The 24,576-nt window shown below is 40.1% G+C and overlaps 1 protein-coding gene across 1 annotated transcript; it reads left to right on the forward strand.

Moving 5' to 3' along the window:
- On the forward strand, positions 1-24,472 carry PSMD12 (proteasome 26S subunit, non-ATPase 12). Its single transcript, XM_053655550.1, has 11 exons — positions 1-184; positions 7,868-7,927; positions 8,025-8,153; positions 13,488-13,595; positions 15,382-15,486; positions 16,730-16,879; positions 16,972-17,106; positions 17,630-17,742; positions 20,896-21,070; positions 22,819-22,896; positions 23,896-24,472. Exons 1-11 carry the CDS (start codon positions 77-79, stop codon positions 24,103-24,105), a joined length of 1,371 nt encoding a protein of 456 aa, XP_053511525.1. The 5' UTR covers positions 1-76; the 3' UTR covers positions 24,106-24,472.
- Positions 24,473-24,576: the final 104 nt, after the last annotated feature.

Genomic DNA, 24,576 nt, shown 5'->3' on the forward strand with positions numbered 1-24,576 from the left:
GCGCTTACGGCTTCCGGTGTGGGTGACGAGTGGTGGCTGAGGCTGGGGGATATCAAGGGACGCTCAAGCAGGGACCATGGCGGACGGCGGCTCGGAGCGCGCTGATGGGCGCATCGTGAAGATGGAGGTGGACTACAGTGCCACGGTGGATCAGCGTCTGCCCGAGTGCGAGAAACTGGCCAAGGTGAGGGGAGGCCGGTTGTCTGTTGGCGAGCGCCACGGGCTGAGTCACGGCGCGGAGGCTGCTTAGGCCTCGGGGGGCCTGACGACTGGACTGCGCAACCCCAGCCCAGGTTGGGCCTGCCTGAGTGGGACCCCCCCAGGTCTGCCTGATCAGGGAGACGCCAGGCGGGGTACGATGATGCATACAGCTTTGCAGACCCTCCTCGGGACAGATGGTCACTTCCTCCCCGCAGGAGTTGGGGCCGGATAGTACTTTCTGCGTTTCTTTGGATGCTGTTTAACGTTTACTTTACTCGTTTCGCAGGGGTTAAGGCCGCTTCAGCATTCAGGCTAGATCAGGGAGTTTCGTTCTGCTGCTCTTGCTGAATCAGTTTATGTCAAGTTGCTTATGGATCACGGCGATGTGCCTGGCCTTTGGGCAGGGAAAGGGGTAGGAAAGTGGTAGAACGAGGCGATTAACACAGGATTTCTGTCCAGGAGGAGATCCTGTACGTAAAGAATTGGACAAGTCCTGTAGGGCGGTGTATGGCCGACAATAATGAATAAATTGTTCTAGTAACACAGAAGGAAGCTCTTCATTCTTACTGGTGGGATAATGGAAGCGTTTACCGAGAAGCTCACGTTTGTGTTGGGCCTGGAAGAATCAGTAAGATTGCGTGGGGAAGGAATCATTCCTTCAGCAGGAACTATTTGAGTAAAGACATATAGGCACTCAAGTGCAGAATAACCTAGTTAGAGGAGGTCTTGAACAGTAGGTTAGCTCCATTGCTCATCTCCCATAGGATAGAAACCTAACTTGATCCAAACATTATCACGTCCCCTACTGTGTGTCAGGCAACTTTGTGTATCGTTTTACCTGCGAAGAAACCAAGGCTCAGAGTTACTTGTCCAACGTTACAGTTGTTAATAGGTAGAGCCAGGGATTCAAGACTTGGTTTACCTGACTAGGGAGGGTAAGGGTGGTTGTTGAGTCAGCGTTTCATGGGCTGTTGCTCTAAGGCCTCATTGTGCTCAGGCCTTACCAGATGCTTTGATGTCTCCAGCTGTAGACATTTACTGCTATTCACCTGGTGTGCATTCACTCATAAGGTGGTTTTTGTCCCTAAAGAGCTTACTACATAAGAGCAAATTCAGGAGCAGGAGGAGGACACTATTTCACATTTAGTCTTAGAAAGTAATCTTTATAAGGCCTCTCTTTTTTTCCGAAAAAGAAAAAGAATGTAATGAGGCTTTACAAAAAAACAAGGATAGGGGAAGGTGCTTTTGATGCACCTGTATTCCTTAAGGACAGTACATTTGATGGAGGTGAGCCATAAGTTCATCTCTGAGATTTCTAGCAGAGAGTGTAAAGAAACATCATCTACTACTTAAGGGTTGGAGAGTTCAAACACCTGCAGTGCCACAGAGGTAACAGTAGCCGACATTTACTGAGTCGTTTCTGCAGTGCCAGGCATTCTCTCTAGTGCTTACATGCACTAACTTACTTGCTGTTCACCGTAGCCCTGTGTGATGGGTATTACTGTTCTTACTTTACAGACAGCAGGCTAGGAGGAGTTAAGTCACATGCTCCAAGGTCATACCGCTACTGAAGTGATGGGGCCAGGATGCAAACCCAGGCAGACGGGTTCTAGCTGCGCTCTCACCATGCTGCCCGGCCTAGAGGGCCTTGTGTGAGGAAAACCTGAACTTCTAAACACCTGCCCAGGGAAAAGGGCAGTAACTCTTCACCTCCAGTTAATCTTTGCCAATTGGGGATGAAGGCCAGGCCTTGTTAACTCTTCTATTTCGAGGGAGAAAGTCAGGAATATGGATTCATATATGAAATGCTTCAGTATTTAGAAACTGGACAGTAATCTGTTTTAAAATACTATCTGAGACACTACCATGTAGATCAAATGAAACTACAGGCCAAAGGCAGCCCCTGAACCACCACTTTGGAACTAATAGAGTGACATTGTAGGAAGAAACCGTTGGCTTTAAAGAAGTACAGCTGTTGTAGAACTGAGACCTGGGAGAAAAAATCTTCCCCTTACCCACATGTTCTGCATGTTCTGACAGTCTGCTGTGTGCAAGACCGAGTCGACACTAAGGATTGTGGGGGGTAAAGATTACTGGTCAAAACTCTTGCTCTCAAATAGGTTAGAGCCCAGTGAGAAAAGAGTATTTCACTGCTACCTAGCGATTACATGTATGGCATTTATTCAGGACATTGTCGTTATGTCCAAGACAGTTGAAAGATTTGCAGTTCAAATGCCAGATGCCTTTTTAGTTGTCAGATGGAATGGAAATATTTAAAATGAAAGGCATTTGAATTTTGGTTATTTTTTTTTTAAGCCAGCATACCAGTGGGTCAAAACAAGGTGTAAGTGTGAATTGCTTAAGGGGTGGGAGGGATTTGGAGGTGATAGGGTGTACATTTTTTATTCATACAGACCCATGGTTTTTAACCCTTGGATTAGGTTAAAAACTAATGGTTGTATTATAGTCCTAGTTAACTTTTTAGATTGTATGTCTCTCTGATTTGCTCTTTATTCATTGTTTTACAGTATTTTATAACCAGCCTGCCAAACATAAGGAAATACTGATTTGGCATTGCATGTCTGCATTGGAATATATGGAACGTGTTAGCATGTATATATATATTTTTTAATTTTGAACCCATTAGTAAAACTGAAAGCCCTGGTTGGTGTGACTCAGTGGACTGAGTACTGGTCTGTGAAGCAAAGGGTCACCAGTTCGATTCCCAGTCAGGGCACATGCCTCGGTTACAAGCCAGGTCCCAAAAAGGGGGCTCACAAGAGGCAACCAACACATTGATGTTTCTTTCCCTCTCTTTCCCTCTCTAAAAGTAAATAAAACCTTTTTTTTTTTAAAGATTTTATTTATTTATCTTTAGAGGGGAAGGGAAGGAGAGAGGGAGAGAAACATCAATGTATGGTTGCCTTTCATGCGTTTCTGCTGGGAACTGGCCTGCAACCCAGGCATGTGCCCTGACTGGGAATCAAACTGCAATTGTCTGGTACGCAGGCCCACACTCAGTCCACTGAGCTACACCAGCCAGGGCCTAAATAAAACCTTTTAAAAAACCTGAAAAAAAGTTTTATTTTCCCTCTATTTGTGAGGAAACTAAGGTTCAGGCAGCTTAAGTGGTTTATCCAAGGACCACAGCAGAGCCAGGTCAAGCTCAGGTCTCTGGGAGCATGGAGAGTGTTCTTTCTGCAACATACCATGACCTCTCTAAGGGACTGTCACCTTTGTGCTTACTTTGCTTAAGAAACTTTTTATTTTTAATGTAAAAGACATTTGAAGATGAAAATTATGGAGACTTTAATAAGGATATATCAGGTTAAACACACACACACACACACACACACACACACACACACACGAAGCAAAAGCCTTCAAAAGGTAGACTGAAGTCTAGACCAGGGCAGTCAGATGGTCAAATCTAGGCTGTTCAGATCTCCTACAATTATGATCTAATAGAATTCTGTTTCTATGTCCTGACACTCACCTAGCAAATAACAATCATAACTAATTTTTTTTTCAAATATTTTATTTATTTATTTTTAGAGGGGAAAGGGAAGGAGAAAGAGTGGGAGAGAAACATCAATGTGTGGTTGCTTCTCATGTGTCCCCCACTGGGGACCTGGCCTGCAACCCAGACATGTGCCCTGACTGGGAATCGAACCAGTGACCCTTTGCTTCACAGGCCCTTGCTCAGTCCATTGAGCTATACCAGCCAGGGCCATAACTAATATTTATTGCTGTATAAGTTCTATATAATGTTGCCTATTACGATAATGGTTATGTTCATACTGTGTTCCAAGCATATCTTCATAGGTATCGCATTAATCGTTACACCAACCCTGTGGGTTAGAAACTATTATTATGCCCATCTTGCTAAAGAGAAAACTGCAAATCAGAGAGGGTGTCTTGCTCGAGGTAATGCAGTGGTAGGGCTGGGATTTATTCCGAAGCAGTCTGGCTGCAGAGACTTCGTTTTTAACCATTACATTGTGTTGTGTCTTTGATTGGTATTTGAGGACCCTGCCTTAGGTTGGTGAGATAATAAAAGTGATACTAGTTTTTGCTAATGCTTTTTCCTTCACCGATGTTTGAAGGAGTTAAAAATTATTCCAAAGAAGGCCTTTTCTAAACTGCAGAGGTGCAGCATTTAGCAGCTCTTAATACACAAAGGATTCCCTCTCTCCTTTTTGATGATGGTGTGTGCGTTGTATGGTTATTTGAGGACTGTTTGCATTATTAAATTGAATATATCCTTTGGTTTTCTTTTTTCTTGGTCTCTTTTCATTTCATTTGGTCACCTGCAGCCTTTTCTCAAGGTTAGTATTAAAAATAAAGAGGCAATGAAATGTAGGAGTTTACTGATGGTCAGCAGCTTGGACAAAGACCCACTTAAACAGTTTGTATAAAGTATTGGATTGGCATTAAATCTCAGCTATCTGTGATAATATCCAAAGTAAGAAAAAGCAAATATCCTCTTATCTTCAAATAAGAAGATATTTGCCTTTTCTTATTTAGATTGTTTAACAAATCATTAAAAGATTGATCCATTTAGGAGTTAAAGGATGGACATGGATACACAGAAGTTACAGATACCCAACATGTACTGATGTTAAACTCCATAGTCATTTACCTCATTTTCAAGGAATGTTTTAATGAGAAAAATGATTCACAGAAGTCACATGTTCCAACAAGTTGGTTTTGGTAGCTCTGGCCATCTTGCTCTTCTCTGAGCTGAAAGGCAGAATCGAGGAGGTGGCATTTCAGGAACTATTTGATTAGATAGGAAAGGAAGATGGTCAGCCATAGGATTGAACCTGGAAGATGGGATGGGGGGCGGTGGGTAGAGAATTGGGAGTTGTATTTAATGAAGTTGATGGTAGTATCCCTCAAATAGCACTGAATTATTAGCTGTATAACCTATTTACTGTGACACTAAGAATCAGAAATTTTAAGCCATTAAGACCAACTGACTACTAGTTCAGGTCAGTGTCGATATGTGCCGTCGGTGCAAGGGAAATAACAATTAATTAAACAAGGTCCAGCCCTAAACGAACCTACACTTAGAAGGCAAGACATGCACTTGAATAACTGGCACAAGTATGAAGGGATGCACCATGACATCTACAGAAGCAATGTGTGCTTGTCCAAATGCAGAGCACTGAACTGCACCGATCAACAGTATAGACATTAACCCTGCTCTTAAGAGTTAGCATTCTAATGAGATTACAAAGGAAGTAAACCTTAAAATAAAATAGAATTTCAGTCATGGCAAACAGAAATTCAGTGGGCTTGAGTGTTAGAGGAGGTGCTGAGTGACTTGATTTTAGAGTGTATTATTCAAGAACATCTTTCTGAGAAGGTAGAAGGTCTGATACATGCAGACCATTGCTCTAGAGCAGTGTGTTATTCCTTCACATGTAGGGTTCAGTTCTTTAAAAACCATAGTTCTGAATTTGGCCCTGGCTGGTGTGGCTCAGTGGATTGATCCCTGGCCTGCAAACTGAAGGGTCACCAGTTTGATTCCCAGTCAGGACACATGCCTGGGTTTTGGGCCAGGTCCCCAGTTGGGGGCATGTGAGAGGGGCAACTCATACACATCGATGTTTTCTCTCCTCTTTCTCCCTCCCTTCTCCTGTAAAAATAAAGTCTTTAAAAATATAAAAACCATAGTTCTGAATTAGAATGTTATATAAGCTATATTGTATTGATCAGTCATATGACTAGCAGTAATTGCAAATGTGACGGGAGGTGACCATGAATAAACAGCTATTTTGCATTTAAACTATTTCACAATACATTTTGTTGCCAGATGGTAACCATTTTCCAGTGGCGATTACTTTGATCAAAGCAAAGGTGTAGTTTAAATTAATATAGTGTAGTGAGGGGAGGGGAGGGAAAAATTGGACCAGGGAGCAAGGGCCTGGGCTCTGGTTCTGCTGGTTCGTTTTGTGGCTGAGTTGTTTGGCCCTCAGTTCTTTTATTCTTGAAAGTAAGATGATTGAATTAAATAATGTCTAGCAGTCTTTTTAGTTTTTTTTCTTTTTTGAAATTTAATGATTTATTAGCCTTTACTTTAGAGAAGTTACAGATTTGCTTTTCGTTCTTTTCCTCTGATGGACATTTAGCCAGCATTTATTGTATATATGAATCTGTAGAGCTTTAAGAACTGGTTCTCCCCTTTGCATAGGAAACATTGTTAAAATGTTAATTATGTATGTTTCAGATTCAGTTAAAGTAAGTTCACACAGTGGCTTTGCAAAGAACATATTCTGCTGCACAGAAAGTTCATAGTTTAACCCTGGCTGGTGTGGTTCTGTGGATTGAGAGCCAGCCTGAGAACCATAAGGTCACCAGGTTGATTCTGTCAGGGCACATGCCTGGGTTGCAGGCCAGGTCCCTAGTAGGGGACACATGAGAGGCAACCACACATTGATGTTTCTCTTCCACTCTTTCTCCTTCCCTTCTCTCTAAAAATAAATAAATAAAATATTTTTAAAAATAAATAAAATTTAAAAAGTTATCTTGGCAAATATGGAAACAGTATTTTTGAAAAGTCCAAACATTATTTGTGCCCTTAATTCAAAAGCTGTTTAATAAGGTGTTTTTTTAATCAGTAAAAGAGTACTTACGTGTCATCCATGAGTATCACTAAAGTTAAAAAAAAATTTCATTTATGGTTAGAAAAACAATTTCGAGATAAAACACTCCATAGCTTCCAGTTCATTCATTGTTATTAATATCAATATTGGAAATGCAGTGTTTGTGCTGTGGGTTGGTTTTATCAAAATGTGTGGTTCTTAATAGGATGGCTTATTTTGGTCCCAGTGTGTTATCATTTAGGTTTGTATTGTTGGAGCTTTGTTACTTTTATTTTTTTAAGATTTTTAAAATTTATTTTTAAAGAGAAGGGGAGAGAGGGAGAGAAACATCAATGTGTGGTTGCCTCTCACATACCCCCCCCACTGGGGACCTGGTCCGCAACCCAGACATGTGCCCTGACTGGGAATTGAACCACCAACCCTTTGGTTCACAGGCCACATGCAGTCCACTGAGCTACACCAGCCAGGGCTGTTAACTTTCATTTCTTAATGTGTCCCAGGGAGAATGTTTTGGTTTTGCTTATGAGGTAGAATTTATTATTAGTAGGCAAAAAGGGGTGTATTTCATTTGGATCAGTGTCTGCTTAAGAGCATGACTTCTGGTAGGGCAAATGTGGCTACTGCCAAGAGGGCTTCCTTTCTTTGCAGCCCAGTTATTTATTTTTAAAGTCTCTGATAATTTAGCCAGGGTTTCCTACCTTTTTACCACCAAATATCCTTGTTATTTCTCCACAAAATTTCATGTTTCAAAGTATTTGTTATGGTAATTTATAAAGAATCGTTTCCCATTTTTATTCTTTAAATACACGTGTGGCTGCCAGTTAAGAATATCTGTTTAGAACAAGATAAACAGATACTACTGCACCGATTATCCAAAACAAACTCTTAATGTTTTGCTCAGGCATTAAATCATTGTTGTTCTGAATTTAGTTTCTCTTAGGTATTTTGGAGTATTAAAGATAGCTTATGGGCCCCAAGTTGGAAATTTTAGACTAGTTATTTGATTTTGTGTTGGTGGTAATGTTTTCATTGTTCATTTTAATCTTTTGTTTTAGGAAGGAAGACTTCAAGAAGTCATTGAAACCCTGCTCTCTTTGGAAAAACAGACCCGTACTGTGAGTAGCTTATAGCAAAAACCTCAAGTTACCACAGTTAGCAGTAATTTCATTTAATATGGTTCCATTAACTTTCAATACATTTTCATTTTTACAGGCTTCTGATATGGTGTCTACGTCTCGTATCTTAGTTGCAGTAGTGAAGATGTGCTATGAGGCTAAAGAATGGGATTTACTTAATGAAAATATTATGCTTTTGTCAAAAAGACGGAGTCAGTTAAAACAAGTAAGTTTATGATTGCTCAAACACAAAAACACAAACATTTAAATAAGGACTTTTAGAAAACCTTTCTGTAAATCTGTTAAATCGACATTATAACATTCTAGAGAGTTTGAAAATTCTGTCCATAGTCTCATAACTGCTTTTATTTTTGTTTCTTATTTGGATATTTTTATAAAATTGTAGTGAGGGTGTTCTATTTTCACATTGTTCCATAGCATTTTCATGCTTATTATATTAAATGATTATTATAATCCATCAAGTTGATAATCTGTAATTTAATTATGTCTTTTGTTTATTTTTTATTTATTTCAAATAAGTTCTTTTGCCTTTATTGAAATCATCTCTGGACACATTTGCCATTTTAAAAATCAGTTTAATGCTGTCCGGAGCAGTGTTCACTTTGGTCCCGTTTTCCTTCACACCATTGTCGCAAGCCTTCATTCCAGGCCATATAGACAGAGAGGGCCCGCACCACATGAATGGCAACCACTGCAGCAGTAGAAGCATTAAAAAGTTGTCCCTACTGGAAATCCCAAAGCTACCTTGAAAAACATAAGATACAGTTCTGGCTGGTGTAGCTCAGTGGATAAGTGCTGGTCTATGAACCAAAGGGTCGCTGGTTCACTTCCCAGTCAGGGCACATGCCTGGGTTGCAAGCTAGATCCTCAGTGAGGGGCACATGAGAGGCAACCACACATTGACGTTTCTGTCCCTCTGTTTCTCCTTCCCTTCCCCTCTCTAAAAATAAATAATTTTTTTTTAATGACATAAGATTTAGTGGTAAAATATAACCTAGTAGGTACAGTGATCTGTTAAGCTGTGAAGAACAGGAGAGTCTTCAGGGTAGATGCTAGTGAACTTCCATTTCTGACATTGGTTCAGCACCACTTTTCGAGGTGCACCAGCCATGGCATAGCCACCTGCAGGAGGTCCTTGCAGGTGGACTGGGCTCACTGGCCACTCTCAGTTGGCTCAGTGGGTGGCCAGAGGCCACGCCTAAAGTGCCTGTGAACCTCACGTGTCTGGTATTAAACACTTAACATTAAAATTACTTTTGAAGCCATTTCAGATATTATTTTAAATACTTATTTTGTTTAAAGATTAAGTATATTTTCTTAGGGTATTTTTGTGAAGCTAGACTTTACTGTTTCCCTGTTCTGCTTGGATATATTTATTTAAATGGTCCTCTGTAGTAGATTCCACTTTTCATACTTCTGTCTCATTTTTATTTATTTATTTAAAAATTTTTTTAAAAATATTTATTTATTTTTAGAGAGAGGGGAAGCGAAGGAGAAAGAGTGGGAGAGCAACATCAGTGTGTGGTTGCCTCTCTTGTGTCCCCTACTGGAGACCTGGCCTGCAACCCAGACATGTGCCCTGACTGGGAATCAAACCAGCGACCCTTTGCTTCACAGGCCTGTGCTCAATCCACTGAGATACACCAGCCAGGGCTCATTTTTAAATGTTACTTGTTTTCTGAGTAGCTTCTGGGTTTTTATTTTTTGCCTTCAGATGATAAAGGTAATGGCATTGTAAAACAGGTTAATAGTGGAACCAAAAACAGAAATACAAGGTTCTTGTCCGAATCTCTTGTTTTACTAGTTTGCTGCTAGAGTGAGCTTAGTGGGTTAAATTACTTTTTGCAGAAAATAAAGTTACTATGATTGTTTACTGTTTTGTTTTGTTTTGTTTTGTTTTGAGATAAGTTGCATGCATATAATATTCACTGTTTAGAATTTAATAGATTTGCCCTGGATGGGTAGCTCAGTTGGTTAGAGCATCATCCCAATATGCCAATATTATGGGTTTTCCCTGGTCAGAGCACGCACAAGAATGAACCAGTGAATGCATAAAAAGTGGGACAACAAATTGATGTTTCTCTCTCTCTCTCTTTCAAATCAGTGAATAAGACCTGACTGGTGTGACTTAGTAGGTTGGACATCGTTCTGCAGATCTAGAAGTCACCAGTTCAATTCCCAGCTGGGGCACCTGCCTAGGTTGCAGGCCAGGTCCTTAGTTGGAGATGTGGGGGTGCTGATCAGTATTTCTCTTGGTCAGTGTTTCTGGTTTTTCTCCCTCCCTTCCCTTCTCTTTAGAAATAAATAAAAATCTTTTTAAAACTCAAAAAAAAATTTCATAATTTAATAGATTTAATCGAGTCACTCTGGTATGTGTGAATGTGAAATTCATTTAAATGCACCTTTTGGTGATCAGTTCTGTTTTGAGAAACCATCACAGAGTGGTTGAGAGATGAACAGATAAACCATCTTACTCTGATTTTCTAGGAGACTTGCTTTCTGTAGGACAAGTTTGAAAGGGCTACGTAATTTCTAAGGCTACTTTTCCCTTAGTTTTGGGAAGACCTGGGTTAAATAAAAATATGTGTTTTATATAATTACTACAGTTCAAAGCATGTGTCCTCAAATTCAGATTTAATCTCATAGAGTCATAAAATTTCAGAGCTAGTTTAGGGACTATTTAATTCTGTTACTTACGGAGGAACTGAAATTTATATATACAGCTCTTGAAATGTAAAGAAACATATAATTTAGTACAGAATGGACTAATTTTTTAAAAGATTTTATTTATTTATTTTTAGAGAGAGGGAAGGAGAGAGAGAGGGAGAGAAACATCAATGTGTGGTTGCTTCTCATGTGCCCCTACTGGGGACCTAGCCCACAACCCAGGCATGTGCCCTGACTGGGAATCGAACCCGGTACCCTTTGGTTCCCAGGAGGGCATTCACTCCACTGAGCCACACCAGACAGGACTAATTTAGTGAAGAATGTAAGTCATAAGTGATCATAGTACATACTTTAACAAGTATCCTAGGATTTATTTTTTATTTTTTATTTTTTATTTTTTTGAAAGATTTTATTTATTTCTTTTTAGAGAGAGGGGGAGGGAGAAAGGGAGAGAAACATCAGTATGTGGTGCCTCTCATGTCATCCCCCCACCTCCCACCCCACCACATCACACACCAGGAAGCTGATGCTCAAACCAGGCATGTGCCCTGACTGGGAATCGAACTGGTGACCCCTTGGTTTGCAGGTGGGCACTCAAGCCACTGAGCCTAAGGGCCTAAGATTGATTTTTTAACTTAAAAAAAAAATTTAAAGATTTAATTTGTTTATCTTTAGAGGGGAAGAGAAGGAGAGAGGGAGAGAATATCAATGTAGAGAGAATATCATTGTATGGTTGCCTCTCGTGAGTCCCCTGCTGGAAACTGGCCTGCAACCCAGGCATGTGCCCTGACTGCGAATTGAACCGCGATCATGTGGTTCGCAGGCCTGTGCTCAATCCACTGAGCTACACCAGCCAGGCTCTAAGATTGATTTTTTAAAAACTATACACACACATGACAATATATAGTAGGTGACCTGAGAGTAGTGAAAGGTATTAAGAGATATGAAAGGAGGAAGAGAATGTTTTCAATTAGGTTTATGAGGAGGGTTTTTGGAGAAAGGAAGTTAAGTCTTAGAGCTGGCCAGTGATCTCCCAGAACTGGGATGGGGACTGTTCCTTTTTCTCTCACATTGTATCTGCAGAGCCGTGGGAAGTGCTTAGGGGCTCAGCAGACCTCTTTTTTTTTCCTATAATTACTCTTTTTACCTAAAACTTCTTTGTTGGCCTTATCAAACTTAGAAAGGAATGCTTTTCTTAACCTTTTCTAGATTGCTTAGTGGTTTGTAATTCACTGTTGCCTGAGCATAGGAGGTAAGCCTCACTCAACTGTAACTTCCGAAATGATTTACGTACGTTTTTTTCCAGGGAACAGCAGGGTGCTCAGTGTCATAAGAATACTGATAGTTTTGTTTTTGCTTTTATCCCCATCTGGTTTCTGTTCATGTGTTTTTTGCACAACTTTTAGAATTATCAAGTTGTATGCATGCTCTTCTAGAAATCATCGATTTTAGTGGGATCATGTGTTCTGTGAGATACAGGTGTCCCAGGGCCTGGCACTTACTGGAAGAATTGTATGTTATAATAAAACCTTAATTTCTGGAACTCCTAGGTCTCTGAACATCAGATTTTTTCAGACGGTTTAAAGTCTGTCCCTGACCAGTGTGCGCAGTTGGTTGGAGTGCCGTCCTGTAGACCGAAAGTTTGTGGGCGTGGTTCCCAGGGCTCAGACCTGAGTTGCAGGTGTGATCTCCAGTAGAAGGCAACCAATCTCTCTCTCTCTCTCTCTCTCTCTCTCTCTCCAAAAGTAATGAAAAAATGTCCTCAGGTGAGGATAAACAAAAGTTCTTTAAAGAAAAAAGTCTAACCTGGGCTACATAATCATTACATGTTTTTCAAGGTAATCTTGGGAACACATTCCATGGGATTTTTTTTCCGCCTTGTTAAGGTATAATTGACAGCAAGATACTGTGTTTATTTTTCTGTTTGTTACACACAAAATATGCTTAATATAATTTAACATTGTCTTAATGACAAAGTTCTGATTATTATTATTTATGACTGTGATGTGCTGTTCACAATCTAGGATTTGGCAAACAATGGGTCATGGCCCAAATTCCACCTTCCACGTTTATAAATAAAACTTTCTGAACGCAGCCATGCCCGTCTGCTACATGTGACCTATTGCAGCTTTAAAGTTAAAAGACATATTTGAGTAGTTGCCACAGAGACTCTGGACCCACAGAGTCTAAAATATTTACTATGTAAATAGCTGTAAATCTATAAACATGTATGAAAAAGGTTTGCTGACCCCTGACCTCGATCCTGGAATGTTAGAGCTGGAGGGAGTGCAGGGAGACAGGGCAGGAGACACTCCTCCTTTTCTTCGTCACCTTTCATTGGGTTGAGTACGGTGACCGGGGCTCGGCTTCCCCACCTAGATGATGGAACCATTTTACTGCTGCCTCTGTCACTGACTCTTTTTTCTTCAGTCATGCTGTCTGCCGGTCATTGTTTCGGTGCTCTCGTAGCCAGGGTCAACTCTGCTTTTCTCCTCCTTTTCATTTATTTATTTTACCTTTAGTCTGTTTTAATTTCTTCCACTCATTTCTGCTTGGCTTCAAAAAAGCTGGCTTGCCAGCCTCCTAACAGATGTCATCAGTCATGCCTCTGCTTTCCTTTTGTGTGATTAGTTCTTGAGTGGTAGGGGGAGAGGAGCAGTCTTACCCCTGAGGGTTTCCTACCCTTTCTTGATTTATTCCTGTGTACTCGGCACTTCTTAACTACCAGGGGGGTATGATGTTCTTTTGTAGACATTTCAGTGTGTAGAGTTGCTTGGGAAGACCAAATTTGACCACAGCACTTCCATCAATAAATACTTTCTTTTCTGTGTGAGCAATGGATTTTGCTTATGAGTGATTTTTATTATTTTAGGCTGTTGCAAAAATGGTTCAACAATGCTGTGCTTATGTGGAGGAAATCACAGACCTTCCAACCAAGCTTCGATTAATTGATACTCTACGCATGGTTACAGAAGGAAAGGTGAGTTGTCTTGTTGGCACAGCTGACAGTGGTAAATACTCTCTTACTTGTATTCAGAGATACCTGTATATTTACACATTTTGTATTAGTATGTAAAAATAAGTTTAATTCTTCACCTGGTCTAGATCTTCTTGAAAAGTCTACAATTGGGATAGTAGCTAAGGTTTCACTGTCATATTTACATTGTTAGAGCATTTGCAATGTGAGGTTAATTTTCAAAATTTCACTGTCTTGCTAGAATCTGTTTGTATTTATTTTGTATTTCTCCCCACTGCTCCCAATATCATGTTTCTCTAAAAAGGGCAAGTACAAAATGGTGACTGTAGTAGACATGTTTTTTTCTAGATCGATTTTTGTGGTTTGAAGCCAAAAACTCAGCCCTTGTGCATTTTGTCTATTGAACTGTCAGTTCAGCTCAGTAGATGTCACTGAGTACCTGTGTCGTGCTAGGTCCAAATGAGCAGGACATTGTTACCTTAAAACGATCGGCCACGGGAATCCTCAGTGGGCCGTGTCATGACAGTAGCAGTGTGCCGACGGCCCCCCACGGCACAGGGGTGCCCGGGACGCCTCAGAGAGCTGATGGTGGCCGAGCGGGCTTTTTAAGAATAAATAGAAATTCTTCCTGGCCAACAGGCATGGAAAAAGTATCAAAGTAGGAGACACCTAGTTCATTTAGGAAACCGTAAGTGGTTTGTTATTTTTGGAGATTAGATTTTGGGGGTGGGGTGGGGAGCAGGGGTTGCTGCAGGGCAGAGGCTGAACAAGCGGCCTAAGCATGAGCGTTAGCTTCCTGGACCCTGTATACATAGGTTGTTGATGTTTAATTTGTTAAAAGTCACAAATCCACTGATGTGATTTATAGCTACAAAAAATGCTAGTAACTTTCATACTTACCAAGATCAGATATTTGTAAAGAAAGTAGCCTTATATTTAAAGATAAAATCAGAGTTAGAGCATTGGTTGAATTGCAGCTACTGGACTGCATATGCTCTTTGTAAAGGGTGTTATTTTTCAAATAATCAATGTTTTTTAAGATTTTATTTATTTACTTTTAGAGTGAGGGGAAGGGAGGGAGAAAGAGAGGGAGAGAAACATCAGTGTGTGGTTGCCTCTTACTTACATACCCCCTACTGGAGACCTGGCCCGAAACCCAGGCACGTGCCCTGACTGGGAATCGAACTAGCGAACCTTTGGTTTGCAGGCCAGCACTCAATTTTTTTTTTAATATTATTTATTTATGTTTTAGGATTTTTTTTAAAGATTTTATTTATTTATCTTTAGAGGGGAGAGAGAGGGAGAGAAACATCAATGTATGGTTGCCTTTCATGCGTCCCCTGCTGGGAACTGGCCTGCAGGGAACTGGCCTGCAACCCCGATATGTGCCCTGACTGGGAATAGAACCGCAATTGTCTGGTTCGCAGGCCCGCGCTCAATCCACTGAGCTACACCAGCCAGGGCTTAGCACTCAGTTTTTTTAAGGTACTTTTCATTTTGTGTGTCAGTTATGTAGCAGGTGGTCTGTAACTCATTAAACACAGAGATTTCATATTTAGGTTCTCAAAGCAAAGCTGCAAAATATGGGTAATGGTTTATAGAAGCATTTTCTTAAAGTTTGAGTGATTGTGGAGTGTAAAAGGTCGCCCAGCGCTGTTGCACGTGGAGGATGAAGTGCTCAGGGACTCCAAGATGAATGCTCTGCACCTAGTTTGCATAAGAGTTCAGTGCTGTCTTTTAACACATTTCTGTAGGGATTTTGATAATAATACGTTTATTGTGTTTGTAGATTTATGTTGAAATTGAGCGTGCTCGACTGACAAAAACGTTAGCAACTATCAAAGAGCAAAACGGTGACGTCAAGGAGGCAGCCTCCATTTTACAAGAGTTACAGGTAAGGTGCTACATATTAGAGTGTGTGAAACTTTAGACTTAGCTGGTAATAGCTTATTTTGGCACCGTACTGCTTTTTTCTAAACCACCAAAATTAAGAGTGAGTGCAGTAAAGTGTGGGGTTATTCAAGTACCGGGCAGTAGAGTAATTGTGGTCCCAAATAAATTAAACTGCGACAGAAGTTTTGAAGAAAAATTGGGATCAATTAGTTAATCTTGATTTTTGTGCTGTTATTTGAACATTTTGATTCTCAGAATATAAGTAAAATCAGTAATTCATATACTATTTACTATTCCTTAGAATTTACAGTTTATCATTGGCTTTGTTCTTAATGATTTTTTTTTTTTTTTAAGATTTCATTTATTTATCTTTAGAGGGGAAGGGAAGGAGAGAGGGAGAGAAACATCAATGTGTGGTTGCCTCTCGTGCGTCCCCTACTGGGAACTGGCCTGCAACCCAGGCATGTGGCCTGACTGGGAATTGAACCAGTGTGACCTTTTGGTACTCAATCCACTGAGCCACACCAGCCAGGGCATGAATTGAATTGTTCTATATCCTGATTGTGATTGTGATTACACTAATTTATAAGTGTATTAAAATTCATAGAACTTCACTCCAAAAAAAAAAAACCCAAATTTTATTAATACTGTATAATTTTCTGGAGGAAATTAGCTTTTTTTTTTTTTTTAAATATTTATTTACTTATTTATCTTTAGAGGAGAAGGAGAGAGGGAGAGAAACATCAGTGTATGGTTGCCTCTAATGTGTCCCCTGCTGGGAGCTGGCCTACAGGGAACTTGCTTGCAACCCAGGCATGTGCCCTGACTGGGAATTGAACTGCGATCCTCTGGTTCGCAGGCCAGTGCTCAATCCACTGAGCTACACCAGCCAGGGCGGAAATTAGCTTTTTAAAAAATTGTTCTCAGAGAGAAAGAGGAAGGGGCAGAGGCCGGAGTGGAGAGAGAGAGACACACACCTGGATTTGTTGTTCTGTTTATTTATGGATTCATTGGTTGCTTTGCATGTGCCTTGACCAGAGATCAAACCCACAGCCTTAGGGCAATGGGGAGGATGCTGTAAACAACTGAGCTACCCAACCATGACAAAACTAGCTTTTTTAGAGTCAACACTCTCCCAAAATGCGTGAAAGTTTTTATTATTTATCAAGGGTGCCTATTTTAATATGTATTTAAATTTGCAGTTTTTAAGTATTATAAGTTAATTTGGGGACTTAATCTGCTAGGTGGAAACCTATGGGTCAATGGAAAAAAAAGAACGAGTGGAGTTTATTTTGGAGCAAATGCGGCTCTGCCTCGCTGTGAAGGATTACATTCGTACACAGATCATCAGCAAGAAAATCAACACCAAATTTTTTCAGGAAGAAAACACAGAGGTACAGTACACATATAAATTCACTTAAAAGTGTTTGGTGGGGGGAATCCATAAACCCCAGTTAATTTTGTCAACTTACCTTTCCCCCCGCAGAAATTAAAGTTGAAATACTATAACTTAATGATTCAGCTGGATCAACATGAAGGGTCCTATTTGTCTATTTGTAAGCACTACAGAGCAATATATGATACTCCCTGTATACAGGCAGAAAGTGAAAAGTGGCAACAGGTAAGAATATATTCTTTTACTTGGCATTGGTACTTAGTATGAACAATTTGCAATTTTAAATTTATTTTGAAGCAATTTTAACTTACTAATTACATGCAATTTTATAATGCTGCTTTGTATTCAGTGTATTGATGATTCAGTTTATCTTGACTGGTTCAGACAAGTAAAGACCTTGCTTTGCTTCAGAAAATTGTTTTTCTAAAAACTACTTTAAATAGCTTATATGTGTATTCCACATTTATGATGCTAAGTTGTTATAAGAACTACTTTTATACATTTGTTAAAAAAAAAACAGGTAGTAATTCAAATTACCAAAGATTTACTGTAATAAACTTATGAAAACTAAATATTACAGAAAGACATTAGGAAAAGAGCAGTCTGCGATTTTTTTCTCCTAAAACTTTTCAGTACAATATGAAAAATGAACTTACACAGTTATTCCATGGTTTTTCAGTTCCTGCCAGAGTTTTCATTTGGTCTCTGATCCTGCGTGTTAATCTGTTGTGTTGTGCAACATTTCTAGGCTTTGAAGAGTGTTGTCCTCTATGTTATCTTGGCTCCTTTTGATAACGAACAGTCAGATCTGGTTCACCGGATAAGTGGTGACAAGAAGTTAGAAGAAATTCCTAAATATAAGTAAGTATTTTTATAATTAGTTTAGTATACCTCAGTAGAAGCACTGTTTTATTTATTTTATTTTTTAGTTTTTATTTATTTATCTTTAGAAGGGAAGAGAAGGAGAGAAATATCAATGTATGGTTGCTTCTGGTGCATCCCCCCTGCTAGGAACTGGACCCTGCTGGGAATTGGCCTGCAACCCAGGCATGTGCCCTGATGGGGAATCGAACCGAGATCTTTTGTTTCTCAGGCCCGTGCTCAGTCCACTGAGCTACAACAGCCAGGGCAGAAGCGCTGTTTTAAAAATTGGTTAACCTGGACTTCCGCCAAGATGGAGGCGTAGGTGGAAACACCTTGCGTCCGCGCACAACCAAATCTAAAAACAAAGTTTTAACAACAATAAACACAACCAAACCACATAGAAAATTGACAATACGGAGTCCAAAGACAACGAAATGCTCAGCTAAACCGGTAAGAGGAGCGAAGCCAGTAGTGGAGCGGGTTGGCAAAAAAGATCCCCTACTGGGTGGTGCGCAAGCAGCCGAGGGCGCAGATCCCAGGTGCCATGCGCGCTACCTACAGGTGGACACAGGGAAGAGGCGAGGCTTGCTGTCTCCGGTCGGTGGAGCATTTGCGTGCAGATAAAACAGTGAAGAGGTGAGCGTTGAGACCGCACGGTGCAGGGCGGCGGTGGGCTCCCACATTTCCACTGGAATAAACAGTTTGGGGTGGTGGGACGAACTGGTGAGCAGAGAGGACCACCATTGCTCCTCTCTGACCCCGCCCCCACATACAGCGTCACAAACCAGCGACCTCAGTGGCCCCGTCCTGGTAAACAACTAGGACTCCGCTCCTCATACTTAACAGGCACGAACAGACCAAAAATGGCTCAAGAACAACTCAGAGCCCCAGAGCCAATAAATCTTAAGTGATGAAGAAATAGCCAAACTTTCAGATGCACAGTTCAAAACACTGGTGATCAGGATGCTCACAGAACTGGTTGATTATAGTCACAAATTAGAGAAACATATGAAAGCTAAACTAATTGAAATGAATGGTAATGCACAGGAAACCAACAGTAATGGAAAGGAAACTGGGACTCAAATCAAGGGAGTAGACCAGAAGGAAGGAAAAAATGACCAAACAGAAAAGAATAAAGAAACAAGAATTCAAAAAAATGAGGAGAGGCTTAGGAACCTCCAGGATATCTTTAAATGTCCCAACATTCGAATTATAGGGGTACCAGAAGGGGAAGAGGAACAGTCACGAGTGGAAGCCCTATTTGAACAAATAATAAGAGAGAACTACCTCGTTCTGGCAAAGGTAATAGACTTCCAGGAAATCCCAGAAGCTCAGAGAGTCCCAAAGAAGTTGGACCCAAGAAGAAACACACCGAGGCACATCATCATTACATTAGCCAAGATTAAAATGAAGGAGAGAATCCTAGAAGCAGCAAGAGCTAAGGGGACTGTCACCTACAAAGGAGTCCCCATCAGACTGTCGGCTGATTTCTCAAAAGAGACCTTACAGGCAAGAAGGGGCTGGAAAGAGGTATTTCAAGTCATGAAAAGACCTACAACCAAAGACCTACAACCAAAATTGCTCTGTCTAGCAAAGTTTTCATTTAGAATGGAAGGATAGATAAAGTGCTTCTCAGATAAGACCAAATTCAAGGAGTTCATCATCACCAAGCCCTTATTATATGAAATGTTAAAGGGACTTATTTAAGAAAAAGAAGATAAAAAAAGATGAACAGTGAAAGGACAGCAAACTCACAGTTATCAACAACCACACCTAAAACAAAAGCAAATTAAGAGGACAGCTAGGTCAGGAGTGAACCATAGAAATGAAGATCAGGTGGAGGGTTAGCAACAGGGCAGTGGGAGAAGGAGAAGGGGGGAGAAGGTACAGAAAATAAGTAGCATAGACAGTAGATAGAAAATAGATAGGGGGAGGGCAGGAATAGTATGGGAAATATAGAATCTAAAGAACTTGAGACACGTGTTCATGAACTAAAGGGGGGAATGGTGGGGGAGGGGTGTGGAGGGTGGAGGGGAAAGGAGGGGGGAATAGAACAACCGTAATGACATAATCAATAAAAAAATGTTTTAAAAAAATTGGTTAACCTAAATGAATACTTCTTAATTGGTTGCTGATAGATCAGGGTGTCAAACTCATTTTCACCAGGGGCCATATCAGCCTCTCAGTTGCCTTCAAAGGGCCTAATGTAATTTTAAGACTGTATAAATGTAATTACTCCTTAACAGTTAAGTGAGGGCTGGGCCGCCGGGTAGAAGCAAGGTGCTGAGCCAGATAAAACAAGGTGAAGGGCCAGATTTGGCCCGAGAGCCTTGTGTTTGCCACCTGTGTGATAGATTGTATTAGAGAATAAAACTAGAGGTAATAGTGAAATGTTTTTTATAGTAGTGTATTAGAATTTAATGAGATTATTACACACTTCATTCTAAATCACTTATCATGTACAGGTTTTATTTCAAGCTAATCTTAACATTTTTTGCTTAACCATCTGGTGAAGTTTTTATCAGTAGTTAGGGCTTTGTGATTTTTCAGAAGTGTGTCTGAAAATCTATAATATAAAACAGATGTATACTTCATCATAAGCACAATGGTCTTTTATTTTTTTAAGCTCTTTTTCTTTTATCTTTTTCATTTAAAAGTTTACAGTCACTAGTCCAGAGATTGGCAAGTGTAATAGAGGAGAGAATAGAATATTAAGTATGGGAATGCTACATTCAGAATCACTGTGGGACAAAATGGTAGTAAAATTGGTAATATTAATAGTAATCCACCTGACTCTTATCCTGCAGATAAAAATTTATTAAAAATACAGTCTTTGGCCCTGGCTGGTGTAGCTCAGTGGATTGAGCATGGGCCTGTGAACCAGACAATCTCGGTTCGATTCCCAGTCAGGGCACATGCCTGAGTTGTAGGCCGGTTCCCCGCAGGCCACTTCCTAGCAGGGGATGCACAAAAAAGGCAACCATACATTGATGTTTCTCTCCCTCTCTCCTTCACCCCCTTCCCCTCTAAAGATAAATAAATAAAATGTTAAAAAAAAATACAGTCTTTGTTGATATTTAAAACCTTGCCATTATGCTAGATGAATGTTACCTTACAGATTTGGAATACTAAGTTTCATACCATTTATAGGGATCTTCTGAAGCTCTTCACCACAATGGAGCTGATGCGTTGGTCCACGCTCGTTGAGGACTACGGCATGGAACTAAGGAAAGGTTCTCTGGAGAGTCCTGCCACTGATGTTTTCGGTTACACAGAAGACGGTGAAAAAAGGTGGAAAGACTTGAAGAACAGAGTTGTTGAACACGTAAGAATCTGGCGTGGTAGCGGTGGCAGTTTAGAAGTAAAGTGCAGCAAATTTGAGCATAAACTTTTATTTTTTATGCTTGGTAATCAGTCATATTAACATGCGTCATATTGAGGTGACCATGCAATCATTAAACTCTATAGCACATACACCAGAAGGATTGTTTTTAAAAGATTTTATTTATTTTTAGAGAGAGGGGGAGGGAGGAAGAAAGAGGGAGAAAGAAACATCATTTGGTTGCCTCTCACATGCCCCCAACTAGGGATCTGGCTTGCAACCCAGGCATGTGCCCTGACTAGGAATCGAACTGGTGACCTTTAGGTTCACAGGCTGGCACTCAATCCACTGAGCCACTCCAGCCGGTGCCAGAGGAATTTTTTAATGTGAGGGATAATGGGAGCGGGGAGAGTGTTTTCTATCTGATACTCAGTTGACAATTTTGGATCGGGTAACATAATCTTAAACCTGAACTTGGATCTTCTTGATGTCACTACAAATTGAATATGTCAACAGTCATTCATACAGCGAACACTTTTTTAATCCTCTCCTGGGGATATGTTTATTGATTTGAGAGAGAAAGAGAGAAACAGAAACATTTATAGAAAAGGGAAATATCCATGGCTTGCCTCCCGTATCAGCACCTCGACCAGGGATCAAAGCCACAACCTGAGTAGGTACCCTGACTGGGAATCAAACCTGTAATCTTTCGGTGTATGGGACAGTGCTCCAACTAACCGAGCCACCTGACCAGGGCACACACACATTTACTGTGAGACTTCTGTGTGGCAGACAGACTCCAGGAAGTGCCGGGGCACATGGGAGATGAGACACGACCCCTGACTTCATTTGTCGGCGCACCAGAGTTGTGGGCTTGGTCCCTGGTCACGGCACATACAAGAGTCAACCAGCGAATGCGTGGGTGGGTGGGACACAAATTGATGTTTCTGTGCGTGTGTCTCTCACTCACACATACCCCTCTTCCCCCTCTCTGTGCCCCTCATCCTCCCCCTCCCGCTCTGTCTCTAAAAATCAGTGAAAAAGGATGAAGGTCAGTCTCTCTAACTTTAGTACCATTTCCAGTGCAAATTAGGAAATTTAATTTCAAGTTACATTTAAGTAGTCATAATGATGATAAAATGATGTTTTGAGATGATCTTGGTTTTTAAAATGTTTAACCTTTTAAACATTTGTCATAATTAGGAAAACTTTAGTTTCTTGCTTTTAACAAAAATATTTTAGTTCATTTACAATTTTAATCACTAACTTATTTAAAATAAGCCTATATTTTGACTATATATTTTAAATAGAGAGTTGTGGAGAATACTCAGAATAATTTACAAATAACTGCAGAATTCAAAATATCTAAATATTTAGTTTGGGGTTTTTTTTTTTTTACTTTTTTTTAATTTACTTATCTTTAGAAGGGAAGGAGAGAGGGAGAGAAATATCAATGTATGGTTGTTTCTTGTTCATTCCCTGCTGGGAACTGGCCTGCAACCCAGGCATGTGCCCTGACTGGGAATCGAACCGCGATCTTTTCGTTCGCAGGCCCATGTTCAATCCACAGAGCTACACCAGCCCAGGCTAAATATTTAGTTTTATTAATGAGGTTTAGAACTAGCATTATTCCATTGGTGAGCTATGGAAAATATAAAAGCTCTAAGTCTGACATTTTAACGAAACCTATTTGGATATGAAAACAAATGACAACTGTTATGTGTCCTCTTTGCCTGCTGTCCCCTCTCCAGAATATTAGAATAATGGCTAAGTATTACACAAGGATAACGATGAAGAGGATGGCACAGCTTCTGGATCTGTCTGTTGATGTAAGTAGTAAACCTCATTGTTAAGAGTTATTTGCAGCCATTCATTTTGAATGTCAGTCAAGTTATAAAAATAGAGTGAGAAAATCAGTTTTGTTTTACTTAATTTTTAAGTTTAGGTGATAGTTTCCCCAAGCTACCTTCAATACCAAAGAATAGTCTAAATATCAACATATTAAAATTATTTACATTAGTTCAAATCTTCACTTAAGTATGTTAGTTTTTCATTAGTTTGAAGCCCAAGCTATATATTCTATAATACATGTTCATTAGGTTTTAAATACGTTCCCAGAAGTGAACCCTAGGAGTAAAAGATACAAGGGAAACTTGACTGCAGTTCACCTGAAAGGCCCAGAATGTGTCAGAGGGTTTTGTACTTAGATCTGGGTTTCATGTTGATAAAATGTACAGCACCAAAGAGATAGGAGGTAAGTGAAATGTGGAACACTGGTCTCAAAAGCCTTGTCTGCCACCAGACATGTAGTTGGGATGATTTAGCCGAAGAAGAAGAAGCACGGATGTTAGGACTCTTGATCCTCAGTTCATTAGCTCTTTCTTTTCTGGGTGAGGGTACGAGAGTCCTTAGAAGCAAAGTGCCTTGTCCATGGCAGTATGTTTGCCAAGTAGCAGGGTATATATTCTAAACCAGCATTCTGGAAATAATTGACTGTATAATACTGCTCCTTATGAGGAAGCCTTGTAGAAAAGAGTAGATCATGGTGCTGCTGGCAGCAGGTCCTTCCCCAGGACCAGCAGTAGTAAGGTCGCAGGCAGGCAGATTTAAAGTCGGCCCTGACTCTGAGTGGACTCAGGTTCTGTTCATTCCCTAGACTCTCAGTGAAGTAAGTGCATTAACACAGGAAATCAGCAGTTGCTAACTATTAATAATGAATTTTAACCTTGCATATTCTTGAACGAAGAGTTTAAAAAATGCTTTCCTTAAATTCTGTTTATTATCTGTAATTATCTGGTCTTAATCCACTTTGCCTTTCTCTCTTACAGGAGTCGGAGGCTTTTCTCTCAAATCTCGTAGTAAACAAGACCATCTTTGCTAAAGTAGACAGGTTGGCCGGAATTATCAACTTCCAGAGACCCAAGGATCCAAATAATTTATTAAATGACTGGTCTCAGAAACTGAACTCATTGATGTCTCTAGTTAACAAAACTACACACCTCATAGCCAAAGAGGAGATGATACATAATCTACAATAGGGTTTTGATGCCCTTAATGCTTTTAGAAAAGAGTTCAAATTGGAAGTCAATTTTAAAAAAAGACTGTTGTGGTGTATATGTTGAGTTATTTTTTTTCCTGTTCTCAGCTCCTTTGTCTCAAATTTAAAATATAGTGAATATGTTTGAAGCCCCTTACAACCTTTCAACTCCCTGACTTCATTGTTAACTTTTCATTTGCAGTTAGTAAAAAACTATACATTTCCGTTGTCTGAGTGCTCAAAAAATTGTGTCGTAACTTACCCAAATGTTTTCTATCTTTGAAAACCTTTTTAGCTATTACTTGTTTTCATTCAGCTAACAACTATAATTATAATAAAAGCAGTATACGCACGTTTATTTTCTATGATTACCTGTGTTTCAGAACATTTTATGGGGTAGTAGTGATTTAAGTGTTGTTTTTTTTTATTTTTCAAAGGACCGTTGGTTCTCCCTCTCTCCTCCTTCCCCTCT

The sequence above is a fragment of the Artibeus jamaicensis genome, unplaced genomic scaffold, assembly GCF_021234435.1.
Source record: "Artibeus jamaicensis isolate MK-2021 breed Jamaican fruit bat unplaced genomic scaffold, CSHL_Jam_final contig_1998, whole genome shotgun sequence".
Classification (NCBI taxonomy): domain Eukaryota; kingdom Metazoa; phylum Chordata; class Mammalia; order Chiroptera; family Phyllostomidae; genus Artibeus; species Artibeus jamaicensis.

What these genes read in the sequence shown, in the direction of transcription:
- PSMD12 (XM_053655550.1), top strand. Translation starts at nt 77, where the DNA reads ATGGCGGACGGCGGCTCGGAGCGCGCTGATGGGCGCATCGTGAAGATG. An exon ending in GCATGGTTACAGAAGGAAAG is followed by an intron (nt 13,596 to 15,381) that starts GTGAGTTGTCTT and finishes TTGTGTTTGTAG; the next exon opens with ATTTATGTTGAAATTGAGCG. An exon ending in CCATTTTACAAGAGTTACAG is followed by an intron (nt 15,487 to 16,729) that starts GTAAGGTGCTAC and finishes TTAATCTGCTAG; the next exon opens with GTGGAAACCTATGGGTCAAT.